This window comes from Grampus griseus, assembly GCF_964374135.1.
Source record: "Grampus griseus genome assembly, chromosome: 15".
NCBI lineage: Eukaryota > Metazoa > Chordata > Mammalia > Artiodactyla > Delphinidae > Grampus > Grampus griseus.
Window position 1 is genome coordinate 79,587,459 of NC_139009.1, and position 12,020 is coordinate 79,599,478.

The following is a 12,020-nucleotide window of genomic DNA, read 5'->3' on the forward strand; positions in this document are numbered from 1 at the left end:
AGTGAATTACCTTAAAGGGAATTACAGTACCCACTTCATGGCTCCAGGCAACAGTAAGATGATCACTGGAATTACCACAATATCTTAACTTTTATTTTCTGTGCCACTCGATTGAGTGGTTACCAGAATAAACAGAAGAAGTCAACTAAAAACACACTGAAGCAATCCAAATTTGTTTTTATTTTTAGTTGTTTTGGCTAATGGAAGAACAGAACCGTCACAGCAGCTCAGCTCTATAACCCATCCAGCCCAAGACTGTTCTAGTGGTAGAGCCAAGGACAGACAGGTCTTCCTCCATCAGTGACCTCTTCTCAAAACAAGGACATCTTCCATAGAGCATCAACATGTATCTGTCATCCGAGAAATCAACTAAAGCCCTCTTGATCCTTCTACACTTTCGGCCAGTAGTTATCACCTTCTGAGGTTATGGACTCCAGGTTTGCTACATGACAGGCAGAGGAAAGCTTCCTTTTACACTTCAAGGGCTGCAGAAGTATGGAATTGGGGAACACGACTGTATAGACTTCAACCACTTCCTCCTTTAGCCTGTCCCTCCAGGGTGCAGAAGAATCAATGTTCTTACAACTTCCCTTCTCCTTTTGGCATTCTTCAAGGTGTACACACAAGCCTCAGGAAATCATCCATGGGAAGCACACTAGGATTTACGCAAATGCAGGATGATGCGTTAGTTTCTCCTTTGGCCCCAGCACACACAGGGCCAGCATCTTTCAGGAGCAGCCGCTCCAGTGCTGTCTAGACTGCACTCTTAAGTCATGAATGGGTTGTTCAGGAACCTCTGTCCTGAATGATTCCTAAAACTTCACATAGTCTCAGTTTCACCGTCCTCAATTCCTATTGGTGTGTTACTATCTTACCTGTAAAGTTATTAAACCCCTGACACTGGATGTCTCTTTCAGATTTCGTATCTTCCTCCAACTTACTAAACGCCTCCTGAATTTCAGAAAGCAGCTACCTGCCAGCTAGTACAGGGACGCAGCCTAATTCTGTGTGAATCACTGCTGAGACCAGCTCCGCAGGAGGTCGGGGAGGAAGCGTATGGTGTATAATCTGCCCACTCCACTCCTATCATACACACTCCCCTGGCCCTGCCTGTACCACCCCAAATGGCCTTGTCTGAGACTCCTGCACACTGTGTACTCCTTCCTGGCTGCCACTCATACTGGAGGTGAGGCTCCTGGATTGAATGCAGGTGGCCTGGTTTGGATATACAATGCACTATACGGGTCAGGACCCTGGACCACAAGTCCAGCCACGGCACGCTGTGGGCCCTCCCTGCCTTCAGTACAGATACTGAAGAGTTATATCTGGGTTGCCTTATTCATCGCCTTGGCTGGAACATTCTAGAGTATGGAAGGGAAAGGAGCCTGCTCTGGAGGACAGGCTGTCAGCCAAATCTAAAATACTTTTTGCACACAAGTATTGTGAGGAGGTAAGGAGGTGCTCAGAGCTCCATCTTCTGTGATCACTTCTCCAGGGACCTCCACCTCCAGGGCTCAGGCTGGTACCAAGAGCCCTGCACAGCAGAGTCAATACCAATAATTTTCCCACTTCTAAGCAAGAGGACAAAAAGTTGCACAGAGCTGAAACAGAAACACTGAAGCACGGCCTTCGTCATCCTGATGCCTGAGCTTCATGGGACGGCCAGGATGTTAACTTAGCAGTTATCCCTGTTCCACTTCCAAGCACTGGAGACAGAAATTTCAGGGGCTGAGGTTTCTCTCCTCTGGCTTGGCAAATTCTTCTCATCTCCAGTTGAATCAACGGCTCCTTAGGTATCAGATGCTAAGCCTCAAGCCCAAATCGCTTTCACCACTGACGTGTCCTTCAAGCCACTTCATCTGCTGTTCCCTTCCTCTTCTTCAGCCTTTCTGGACCTGCAGGCTTTCTGGATACAAGAACTGCCCAAAGCATGATGGAAAAAAGAAAGAAGCCAGCTTTCACCTCCTGGCGACTGCTGGTCCCAACATCTACAGGTGACCAAAGGGACTGAAAGATGACAGCCCAGTTCTCTGTGCCCTATCGTGGGTTTGAAATGAGGAGTTCCCAGGTCTCAGCAGGTACTCAGTATCCAGTGTGGCTCGTAAGGAGGGAGCTGCACGGGGAGCACTCTCCCATGGCTGCTTGGTGAAGGCAACAGTGATGTGCAAAACAAGCCCTTCTGGCACTGAACCACCGGCCAGTGGGCCAGAATGATCCCGGTCCTCAGCACAGGGCTCTCAGTCCCAGACCACACGGACGTCTCCTCCCAACTTGGCACGGGGCAGTACAGACTTCGAAGGGGAGCTCCTTTATTAAAATGCAGTGAGCAGTCCCACACTGCTACTTGGGTCAAGTTACAGCTAATGCTGGGGAAGAAGTGCCTCCAATCCATACACGGCCAGATCTGCTGAGGACCTGGAGATTCTGGGAACCAGACCTGCAGATGCTAAAGGACAAGGCCCCCCCTGCTGGCGCCATATCACCTTGTCTAATGGTTACGTAAGACCCAGAGGCCCAGTCCTGAAGACAGTTGGCAGAGAGGCAAAAATGACTGTCTTAAAGAGGTCTTCAGACAAGTGTACAGCTCAGCAGGACAGCACACGTGCCAGGCCTCACCGTGCAGCAGCCATCACCAACCTGGTAAAGGAGGACATATCGCATGGCATCTTCAGGGCGCTGGAGGCAGGCGCTGTGGCAGGAGAGGTAGGGAACAAGGGTCAAAAGTTTGCCAGGTTAACACATACAGACCCTCTGACCCAATATCCCACTCCTGAAAATTTATTCCGAAGAAATGATGCTCAACAGGGAAAAAGCTGGATGCACAAGGATATGTGTTCTAGCAGCCAAGTGATGAATAGAACATGGACTCTGGAGGGAGAAACCCACCTCTACTACTTTTTAGGGCAAGTGACTTACATTCTCTGAGCCTCCTTTCCCCCCTCTGTGAGACAAAGAAGACAGCACCTCCTCCCCAGGGTTGTTGTGAGATTAAATGAGACAAACTGCATAAAGCACCTACAGTCTGTGTTCAACCACAAACATTAGCTCTTATTATTACGTGTAAGAACAAGAAAAGAATGCAGGAAAAAGGAAATAGGTGAATCATTAAGGGTGATAGAGCTGAAGCAAAGTTTTCCATGACTGTACTGACAATATCATTGTTTCAGGTCTTGTCCATTTTTTAAGTGCTGTGGAAGATGCCATGAATTGTTGAGCCCTGCAGCTTAGGAAGAAAGAAGCAAGGTAGAGAGAGTTGGCCTTTCTTCACAAAGGTTTTCCCCACCTCTCTAGAATTCACCTTTGGAAAACTCCTAAGAGGTCTCTGAGGATACAATAAAGTGGGGGAGATGGAAGACACAGGAGAGGAGGAATGAAGAAGGGTTTGACAATCAAAACTGGAAAGGATCCGCCTCCCATCTGCTCACCCTGCCCAAAGGTGGGCTGTGCACAGATGAGCACTCCATCCTGACCAGGAGGTCTCCAGAGTGAGCCCGCTCGCCCGGGGCTGCTGCAGGAGCAGCTAGAGGCTGCCTGCCAGCCTGGCCAGAGAGGAGAAAAACCTTGTGATCATAGTCAAGGATTCCATTCCCAGGACCCCGCTGCAGGGCACAACACAGTCTCTGTCTCTCCCCTTCCTCCTGCAGCTTCTCAGCTGTAGGGTGTTCATAATGGTCCAGTTCCATAAAGGAAACACATGGTAAATATTCATCACCGCCAGAGACAAAACACATAATTAAGTGCTTGCAAAGACCTTAGAGAAGTCTACCCAGTGTTTACAACCTTTTTTCATTTTAAATTCATTTTCTCCATAAATATTACAGTATATAACCCCAAAATTTAAAAAAGGGTATTTTTCAAACTTACAACCATTATCACACATTAAAAAGGTTAACAATTCCTTAGTATCAACAATTATCCAGTCAGTGTTCAAATTTCCAGGTGTCTTATAAACATCAAAAATGGGTGGTTTGTTTCTCAACCTTTAAAAATGCATATTCTCAGCACCTGAGGACATTCTGAGACAGCCCCTACTATCTCACCACCACATCAATCACTGACTTATGCCAACCTCCTCATTAGACTAGATGAGAAAATGCCCAGAGAAGTCAGGTGATTTGCCCAGGATCACACAGCTAGCTGAAGACAGAGGGCCTGTGCTTTCCCTGATATCACACTGTCTGGCAGTCTGAACACTGAGGTAACTGTTAGACGCTTTTGAGTCAGCAAGTCTTAATCTAGTAACACCTCCTTTGTCTAAAAGAAAATTATCACCACTAGAACCCTCCTACTAATTTTATACACCCATTTCACTGAGATAAAAACTGAGCTCTCAAGTTAATACCATCAGGTAGAAGTCAGATTTTGATCTTTATTCCGTACTTCAATTTAAGCCATAGAAAAGGATTCTCAATGACCTCTACTCTTCTCAACTCTAACTAGCTCCCCCGGGCCAGAGCAAGCTGAAGAGGACCACCTAAGAGAGGAGGAAGAAACTCATGATGGGGATCTGTGTTCTAGCTGTGCCTCAAATGTGGCACCAGCAAAGGATAAGACTGCCTGAAAATAGGCACAAATGGCTTTATAGGTCATTTCCGTCAAACCATCAAGAAACTGTTAATTTCTGTGCTATATAAATGTTTTGGAATATGAGAAAAAAAATATTTCCCATTTCATTCTATAAGGATAGAATTATCTCTTTTCTACAACTGGACAAGGAAAGGATACACACAAAAAAGCAAGGGTGGAGAGGAAGAGGACTATAGGCTAATCTTACTAATAAACATAGAGGTCAAAATCCTAAGTAAAATAAAAGCAAATGAAGACCAGACATGCTTTTTCCTCTGAAGCACTTAGCTTCTTTCTTTTTTTGTTTTGTTCTCCTTTGATGGGGTTTTCTTTCCTATACATGCACAATAAATTTAGGTATGTGCAAAACAAACAGAATAGGACATACTGAACAAGTACTGAATCTGGAATTTAGACAGTTCGATATTAGGAAATCTTTGAAAGTAATTCATCATTTTAACTGATTAAAAGGAAATGTTTATACTCATTCAGCTCATTTGATTCCAAAAGGGCAATGAACAAACTTTAAAACCCATTATCAAGAGAAAGGAAGAGAATAAAGATTATCTTAGTAAACTAGAAACATAATTGATATACTTCCTTAACTTGATAACCTGCATTATCAAACAATAATAAGCTTGTGTAGAAACAGACAGGTCAAGGGTACAGAACAGGCCCTGTGTGTACAGTAATCTAGAATGTGAGAGCAGCTGATTTCAAATGAATAGAGGAAGGATGAATGGGCTCATCAATAAAGTTAGATCCTTACCTCACTCAGCATAAAAAAATAAATTCAAGGTGGACTGAACAACTAAAGGTAAGCAGATGAACAAAAGCAATATAAGAAAACATAAAAACAGAGTCTCAGTATGGGATGATGGGAAAGTTCTGGAGGTGCATGGTGGTGATGGTTGCACAACAATGTGAATACATTTAATGCCACTGAACCGTAAGCCTAGAAAAGGGTAAAATGGTAAATTGTACGTAAGTAAATTTTACCAGTTTTAAAAATAAAAATTTTTAAAAACACAGTAAGATTATACTCTTACAATGGGAAGAGCTTTCTTAAGACCCAAAACTTTGGAGCCATAAGGGAAGAATGTGAAGATTTTACTACATAAAAATTTTTAATGCCTGTTTGATAAAAGATCTAGAAACAAAACTTAAAAGACAAGCACTTAATACTTCAACAGAGAGAAAAAAAATATAAGCAATTAACTGGAATAAAATATATGCAATTTGTATAATAAATAAAGGATTAACACCTGCATACATAAAACTGCTATTAATTAAGTAGATACAGGATATGTCAAGCAATTCATAAAAGAAGACACACAACCTCATAAGTAATCAAGAAAATACACGTTAAAACAATTTCATTTTTCACCTATCAAATTAATAAAAATACTGACTTCCACAACTGACAAAGGCATAGGAAAACAGATACTCTCATCACTGTGGCTTGAATTACAAATGAGCAAACCTTTTGAAGGGCAATTAGTCAGCAGCTAGCCAGATGTTAGATGCACAGACCCTCCACTTTCTGGTCTCTAACCTGTAGAAATCTCCCAGAAGTACACAAAAATCATGAACAAGGGTATTCACTGTACCATTATTCACAATATCAAAAACGAAAATATAACCCAACCCTCTAACGGGAGCTGATGAAATACGTTTTTGTACATCCACCCAGTGAAATACGAGGCAGCTACTGACAAGCAATAGATAGGTCTCTATGTAATGAACAGGGAAACATGTCGCAACGTTTGTAAAAAAAGGCTAGTTACCAAACAGCCATACTCTGTGATCCAATTTTTTTCAAAAAAAATAAAATAAAAAAGTACTTTGTACAGAAAGAAGAATCTAGAAGAATGCACATCAAGCTCCCAACAAGGGGATGTCACCTCTGGGAGTGGCATCATGGGAAATTTTCATTTTCTAAGTTATATTATTTCTGTAATGTTTGTGTTATTTAAAATAAGTGATTGCTTTTGTAATTAAAAAAATAGGGGATAAAGTAAATAAAAACAACTCTGCCTCTCTGCACAAAGGCAGGGAGGGTAGCTATGATCCCCATGATTGCCAGGGAACAACCTCTGTGCAGTATCTTCCCCTACAGAGGAGGCAGAAGAGCTCCTGAAACAGTTGGGAAGGGACAGGTGCCCAGCTCCCGGGCAGGGCTGGTGTGGTGGGAGTGAGGGGACAGAGCCAGGCCCTCAGTCAGGGCAGCCTGCACAGCAGCGGGCCCCGTGCAGGAGGCCTCAGCTGAAAAGTGGACACTGAAGGAAAGGACGTGCACTACTGGACTCAAACTATTTTTTTCTTTAACCTCTGATCTTTGGGTGGCTCTCAGATCACCATTTAAGATTAGAAACAGTTTACTTGAAAAGGTCATAATGGAAATTACATCAGCTAAGAGAAATCGATGGTGACTTAATTCCCGGGTAAGAGCTCTAAAAACCTAACTGTGCCCTGAAAAGACAGCAATGAATGCAAAGACCTGGAATGGCACAATGCTGGAAAGTTGTTGATCAAAGGAGTATTAGCCAATTAGCCTCTACCCAAACTCTGAATGATGAAACCAAGAATGAGAGGAGAAAACGATGGAGAGGGGAAGAAAACAGAAACATGAAATAGGCACTGAACATATTTACATATTTAATCCTCACAAGAATCCAGGAAGCGTTACAGAAAAGGAGACTCACAGAGGTCCATGACTTGCTCAGTCACAAAGCTATAAACTGCAACCAACAAGGACCTACTGTATAGCACAGGGAACTACACACAATATTTTATAACAACCTACGAAGCAAAAGAATCCAAAAAAGAATATATATAACTGAATAACTGTGCTGTACACCTGAAACTAACACAACATTGTAAATCAACTATACTTCAATTAAAAAACAAAAACAGGGCTTCCCTGGTGGTGCAGTGGTTGAGAGTCCGCCTGCCGATGCAGGGGACACGGGTTCGTACCCCGGTCCGGGAAGATCCCACATGCCGCGGAGCGGCTGGGCCCCGTGAGCCATGGCCGCTGAGCCTGCGCGTCCGGAGCCTGTGCTCCGCAACAGGAGAGGCCACAACAGTGAGAGGCCCGAGCACCGCAAAAAAAACAACAAAAAACAAAAAACAACCCAACAACAAGAAAGCTACAAACTCTGAATGTGGATGTGCATCTGGTCTGCCTACAAGTCCAGCTCCTCAATTGGCCAGCCGGCCCCACGCTTCTCAATATTGGAGGCTGTGTCCTCGGTCTTCCCAGGCAGACTCACCTGTGAGCTGGAGGGCAGCGCCTGGGAGGTGGGCTCTTCTGATTGGGCTGCTCCTGAGCCCATGGGGCTCAGTGTGGTGATTCGGCTGGGCTGGCCACGTAGTGTCAGAGTGATGGTGGTGGGGACCTTCAAGCCTGAGAGAGAGAGACAGAGAGAGGAGTAGGCTTTTTTGTCACAGCCTCCACTTCCCTTTCCTGGAGTTTCCTCCCCATGTAACATACCCCCATCAGCCTCCCGCCTCGGCTTCCTCCTCCCCAGCTGGGTCATCTATGCCCTATCAGTCAGTCTGAAAGGCAACAGGAACAGCCTGTGTTCTCTCAACCTCTCTGGGGGATGGACCCACACAGCTGAATCCCTGAGGGTCAAGGCCAGGACCCTGTGGGGTTGGGTTCAACATCATACCTTGACCATGAGAGATAGCAAGGTCTTGGGGGAAGATCCCTTATCTGGGAGTCCCCACGGTTCTCATGAGAGACTCACCTGAGGCTTGGTTAGAGATCTGAGCCAGGCCAGGGAGGCTGCTTGCCAACTTGGCGAGGCCCCCATTGGTCAGCAGCTGGTGGATGGCTGTGGGCTTCCCACCAGGAGTGGCACCCAAGGAGGAGAGAGTGGTGGCCACAGGAATGGTACGGACAATGGTGCTGGTGCCCGTGGTGATGGCACCCAGGCTCTGCATGGGGGTGGGCAACTTCACACTGGTGGCCTGTGGGACACACAAGCCCAGGTGATCAGAAGCTGTTGCCGACAGCAACGGTCAAGTGTGGAGGGCACATACTGTTAATGGCTACCATGTATTCAGTGCCTACCACATGCAAGGTACTCTGCCAGGTATTTTCCATACATCACCTTCTTTAATCCTCAAAACAGCTCTGTGTGGGAGGTACTATCATTACCCTCATTTTACAAACAAGAAAACAAAGATACAGAGATCAAGAAACTGGCCCAAGGTCACTTAGTAAGTGGTGGAGCCTTAACCTTTGGTAGTTCCCAGCTGTGAAGCCAGAAGGCTACTTGTCCTTGACCCAGCGTCCCTGCCAAAACCAACTAAGCTGAGGAGGCCTCCTCCCACACCTGCCCAGCCCAGTGGAAGGCAGATGTGCACCTGTGGGGCTGGCCCGGGAGAGGGGTTTGCTGGGAGGCCAGAGGTCTTGCTGCTGATATCCTGCAAGCTGAAGCTGAGGCCTTGGAGGAGGCTGCTGGCTGATGCGGCCCCTAGGAGAGGATACAGCAGACATCAGCACAGGCTCAGTCACTTTTCCACAAGCACCTGTGCCTGTCCACCCTCAATAATCAACTAACACACCAACACTCTTTCCCTCGCACATTCCCAGTGCTCTCAGAAAGATGCCAGAAGGGCTCCCCAAACACGCACGCTGGACGCCCACATGAGGAAAGGTACCGTTCCTGACACACTGCCTTGGATTCATTCTGCACACCCCAACCTGCTCCAAACCACCTGTCCTAAATTTTGGACAGTTTTAGGAAAACCAAGGAGAACATGAATCCCACTTTTCAGAAATCTATCCCACCTTCCCAGGGAAGAGGAAGGACTTTTTAAGCCCAAAGAATCCCGAACACCTGACTTACACTTCACTTTACACACAGTCCAGTGGCCTCAAAGCAAAGAGGAAGGTCCTCTTGAAGGATCAGGGCATCTGCAGTGCCTTGGCCCTGCTGGGCTCAGGCAACTAGCCTTTCAGTGTAGGGTGAGGGCGGAGAAAGTGAGGAGACACACATAGGCAGAAAAATGTCTCATTTTGCTAAATTTCCAGTTTTATTCAACCAGATGTGTTTAAAAACACCAAAATGAAACCAGTACCTACATTTCCCACCAGCTATTTCTCCTTGTAGTACAGGAGGCATTACCTGCAGGTTGGGACATTTACTCACTGCAGATATTAAGGCCCCAAACTCCCCTACCTCAAAGTTAATGCCAGCTCCATGCCAAGCCTCTACAACAAGCCTGAGACCCAGAGCATCCTCCTCCAGATCTAGCTCCACAAGGCTTTCCCAGGACCACCCTCCAGCAGCAGCCCAAACAGACTTCGCTGGGAGGCAGGGAACACTGAGCTACCAGATACCTGGGAGGGAGCTGCCAGGAGAGGTGGCCACCAGGCGGCTCTGGAGTGTGTGCAAGGCACTGGGAGCAGTGCTGCTAGAGACCACTGAGGACGCTGGGCTGGCTGAGGCTCCCCCTTCAGCAGCACTTGACCTGGAGACAAAAGTAAGAGCTCCATTATCTAAAGGTCCCTGCCAACACAGGGAAGGTCCAGAATGGGGCCCAGCAAGGCTTTCAGCAATGGACACAAGGCCAGAACTTCGGTTTCTTCATCCCACTTTCTGGATCCAGCCTCTAGTCTTTCTAAAGAAGTCAGGCCTCAAGGAGAGACTTCAGGCCTTGAAGCAAGAGCTACAGAACTCTTCGTAAATTTTAAGTAAGCACTCAGTGGACCAGCGAAAAGGTGAAGAGAAAGAAGGGAACAGACAGACCGGGAGACAGACTCACTTGGTTGTGGTGAGAAGCCCTGTGAGCTCCTTGGCCCCTGTGGAAGCTTGCCCCAGTGTCATGGTGATGGGCTTCCCTCCCGCGGCTGCAAAACAGAAAACCCCAAGCCACTGGTCAGTCCTGTTTGGTCCTGACCTTTCAGGGTTCCAGAGGCCAGGCTAAATCCAAGATATTATGGAAAAGACTGGAAGATGAAAAATGAAGGATAACTACATTAGAATAGGAAGAGTTGGGATTATTTTTTCCTTCTACTTTCTAAACCTTCTGGAATATTTTATTATCTTTAATTGAAACCAAAGAAGAACAAAATGTATGATGCTTTGAATGACCCCACAGCTTCCTTGGATCCTCGCTCGGCCTCCCTGACCCTAGTTCAGATGAGGTTGCTACCCTCTTTCCCCCCACGTGCAACCTCTGCTGTCTTCTCCGGGCGCCTGTTGTGCTGAAGGCGAGGCTGAGCCGCCCAGCAAGTAGCCACCAAGAGGGCAATACTGTGTGCCTGGGACAGTTCTGTCAGTGTTTATTTAAAGAGGCCAGGAGAAACTCACCTTCTGGAGCTCCTCCTTGGGAAGGAGTACAAGGCCCTCCAGCTGTGTCCCCTTGGGAGATAAGGGACACCTTGATCTTCGGTCGCTTGGAGGTCTTACTGCCAGGAAGAGGACTGGAGGGATGGTGCCGCTTCAGCTGGACCCTGAGATCCTCTTTCTCGGCTTCCTCCGTTTGTTCTGATGAAACAGGAACTAAGAAATGGAGCTGCGGTGAAGTTCTCCACAATCCAAAAAAGCCCGACGGATACTGACAGCCAGTACCAGCACTGGCATGGCTGTGTGGGAACACCAGGAAGAACCATCCCAACACGTGCAAGGAGAATGCCAATGCTTCAGTCCTGCTTCACTCGGGCCCACCTACGGTGCAACTCCACCTTGGCCCTCTCAGAAGATGGCTCCATCCCCTTCCCTTACCCTGCCCTGGAGTTGGAAGGAAGGGGCTCTGAGTTGGTGGAAACAAAAAGAAAGGAGAAGACATCCTGACCCTGCCTGGCAAAGGCCAATCAAACAACAGAGGACTCACCACAGTGGACCTCAGCAGGGCTTCCCAGACTCAAAGAATGTGGCAATTCTCACGCCCTCCCCACATCACACAGCTGGAGGGCAGCACACAGTTTCTGGAGAAGCAATAGAGGAGCAGGCTATCCAGTCCTCCCTACAAGGGAGATATCCTCAAAGCTCTGAGTCCCACCCTGCCCTCAGAGCCCAAGGTTGAGGGTTTGATTGCCAAATGGGGACAATGGGAAGGATCATCACCAGGACTTAAGGCTGGCTTTCAGTAACTCCTAGGCAGGTTATCTCAGCCAAGACAACTTTACAGGTCCTGCCCAGAGGTAATAGGGCAACAGTGGCCCATGTCACAAGCTAGTCCCCAGGTCATTTGTACTAGTACAGAGAAAGGCCACCTGTTCACACATGGGCTTCCCCCTCCACTGCATCAAACAGACTCATCCTGCACATGGCCAAGCCTCCTAGACTCTTAAGTTATCCTTCGGGTTTCCTCATGGATCCCCTCCTCTTTAAACCTAGAAGCCTGCCCCGGTCCTTCTTCTTAGCGCAGGCAATCAGGGGCGGAAAGGCAGGAGTCACACGAGAAATGGGAGGCGGGGGGGCTGCCATGGGGCC

At 47.1% G+C, this 12,020-nt stretch overlaps 1 protein-coding gene across 5 annotated transcripts in view; it reads right to left on the reverse strand.

Annotated features, from left to right (window-relative positions):
- Positions 1 to 227: 227 nt before the first annotated feature.
- Positions 228 to 12,020, reverse strand: part of KANSL3 (KAT8 regulatory NSL complex subunit 3) — a 41,702-nt gene continuing 29,909 nt past the window's right edge. For 3 of the 5 annotated variants that reach the window (XM_082672889.1, XM_082672887.1, XM_082672890.1), the window contains 7 exons: positions 10,896 to 11,087; positions 10,348 to 10,432; positions 9,923 to 10,053; positions 8,944 to 9,053; positions 8,322 to 8,544; positions 7,842 to 7,975; positions 228 to 2,689 (listed from right to left, as the gene is read on the reverse strand). In XM_082672889.1, the coding sequence (XP_082529015.1) occupies positions 2,669 to 2,689; positions 7,842 to 7,975; positions 8,322 to 8,544; positions 8,944 to 9,053; positions 9,923 to 10,053; positions 10,348 to 10,432; positions 10,896 to 11,087 (896 nt within the window). In that variant the 3' untranslated portion in view covers positions 228 to 2,668. Of the gene's footprint in view, positions 2,690 to 7,841; positions 7,976 to 8,321; positions 8,545 to 8,943; positions 9,054 to 9,922; positions 10,054 to 10,347; positions 10,433 to 10,895; positions 11,088 to 12,020 lie in introns of those variants that run through there. The other 2 variants (XM_082672888.1, XM_082672891.1) reach the window with 2 other exon arrangements.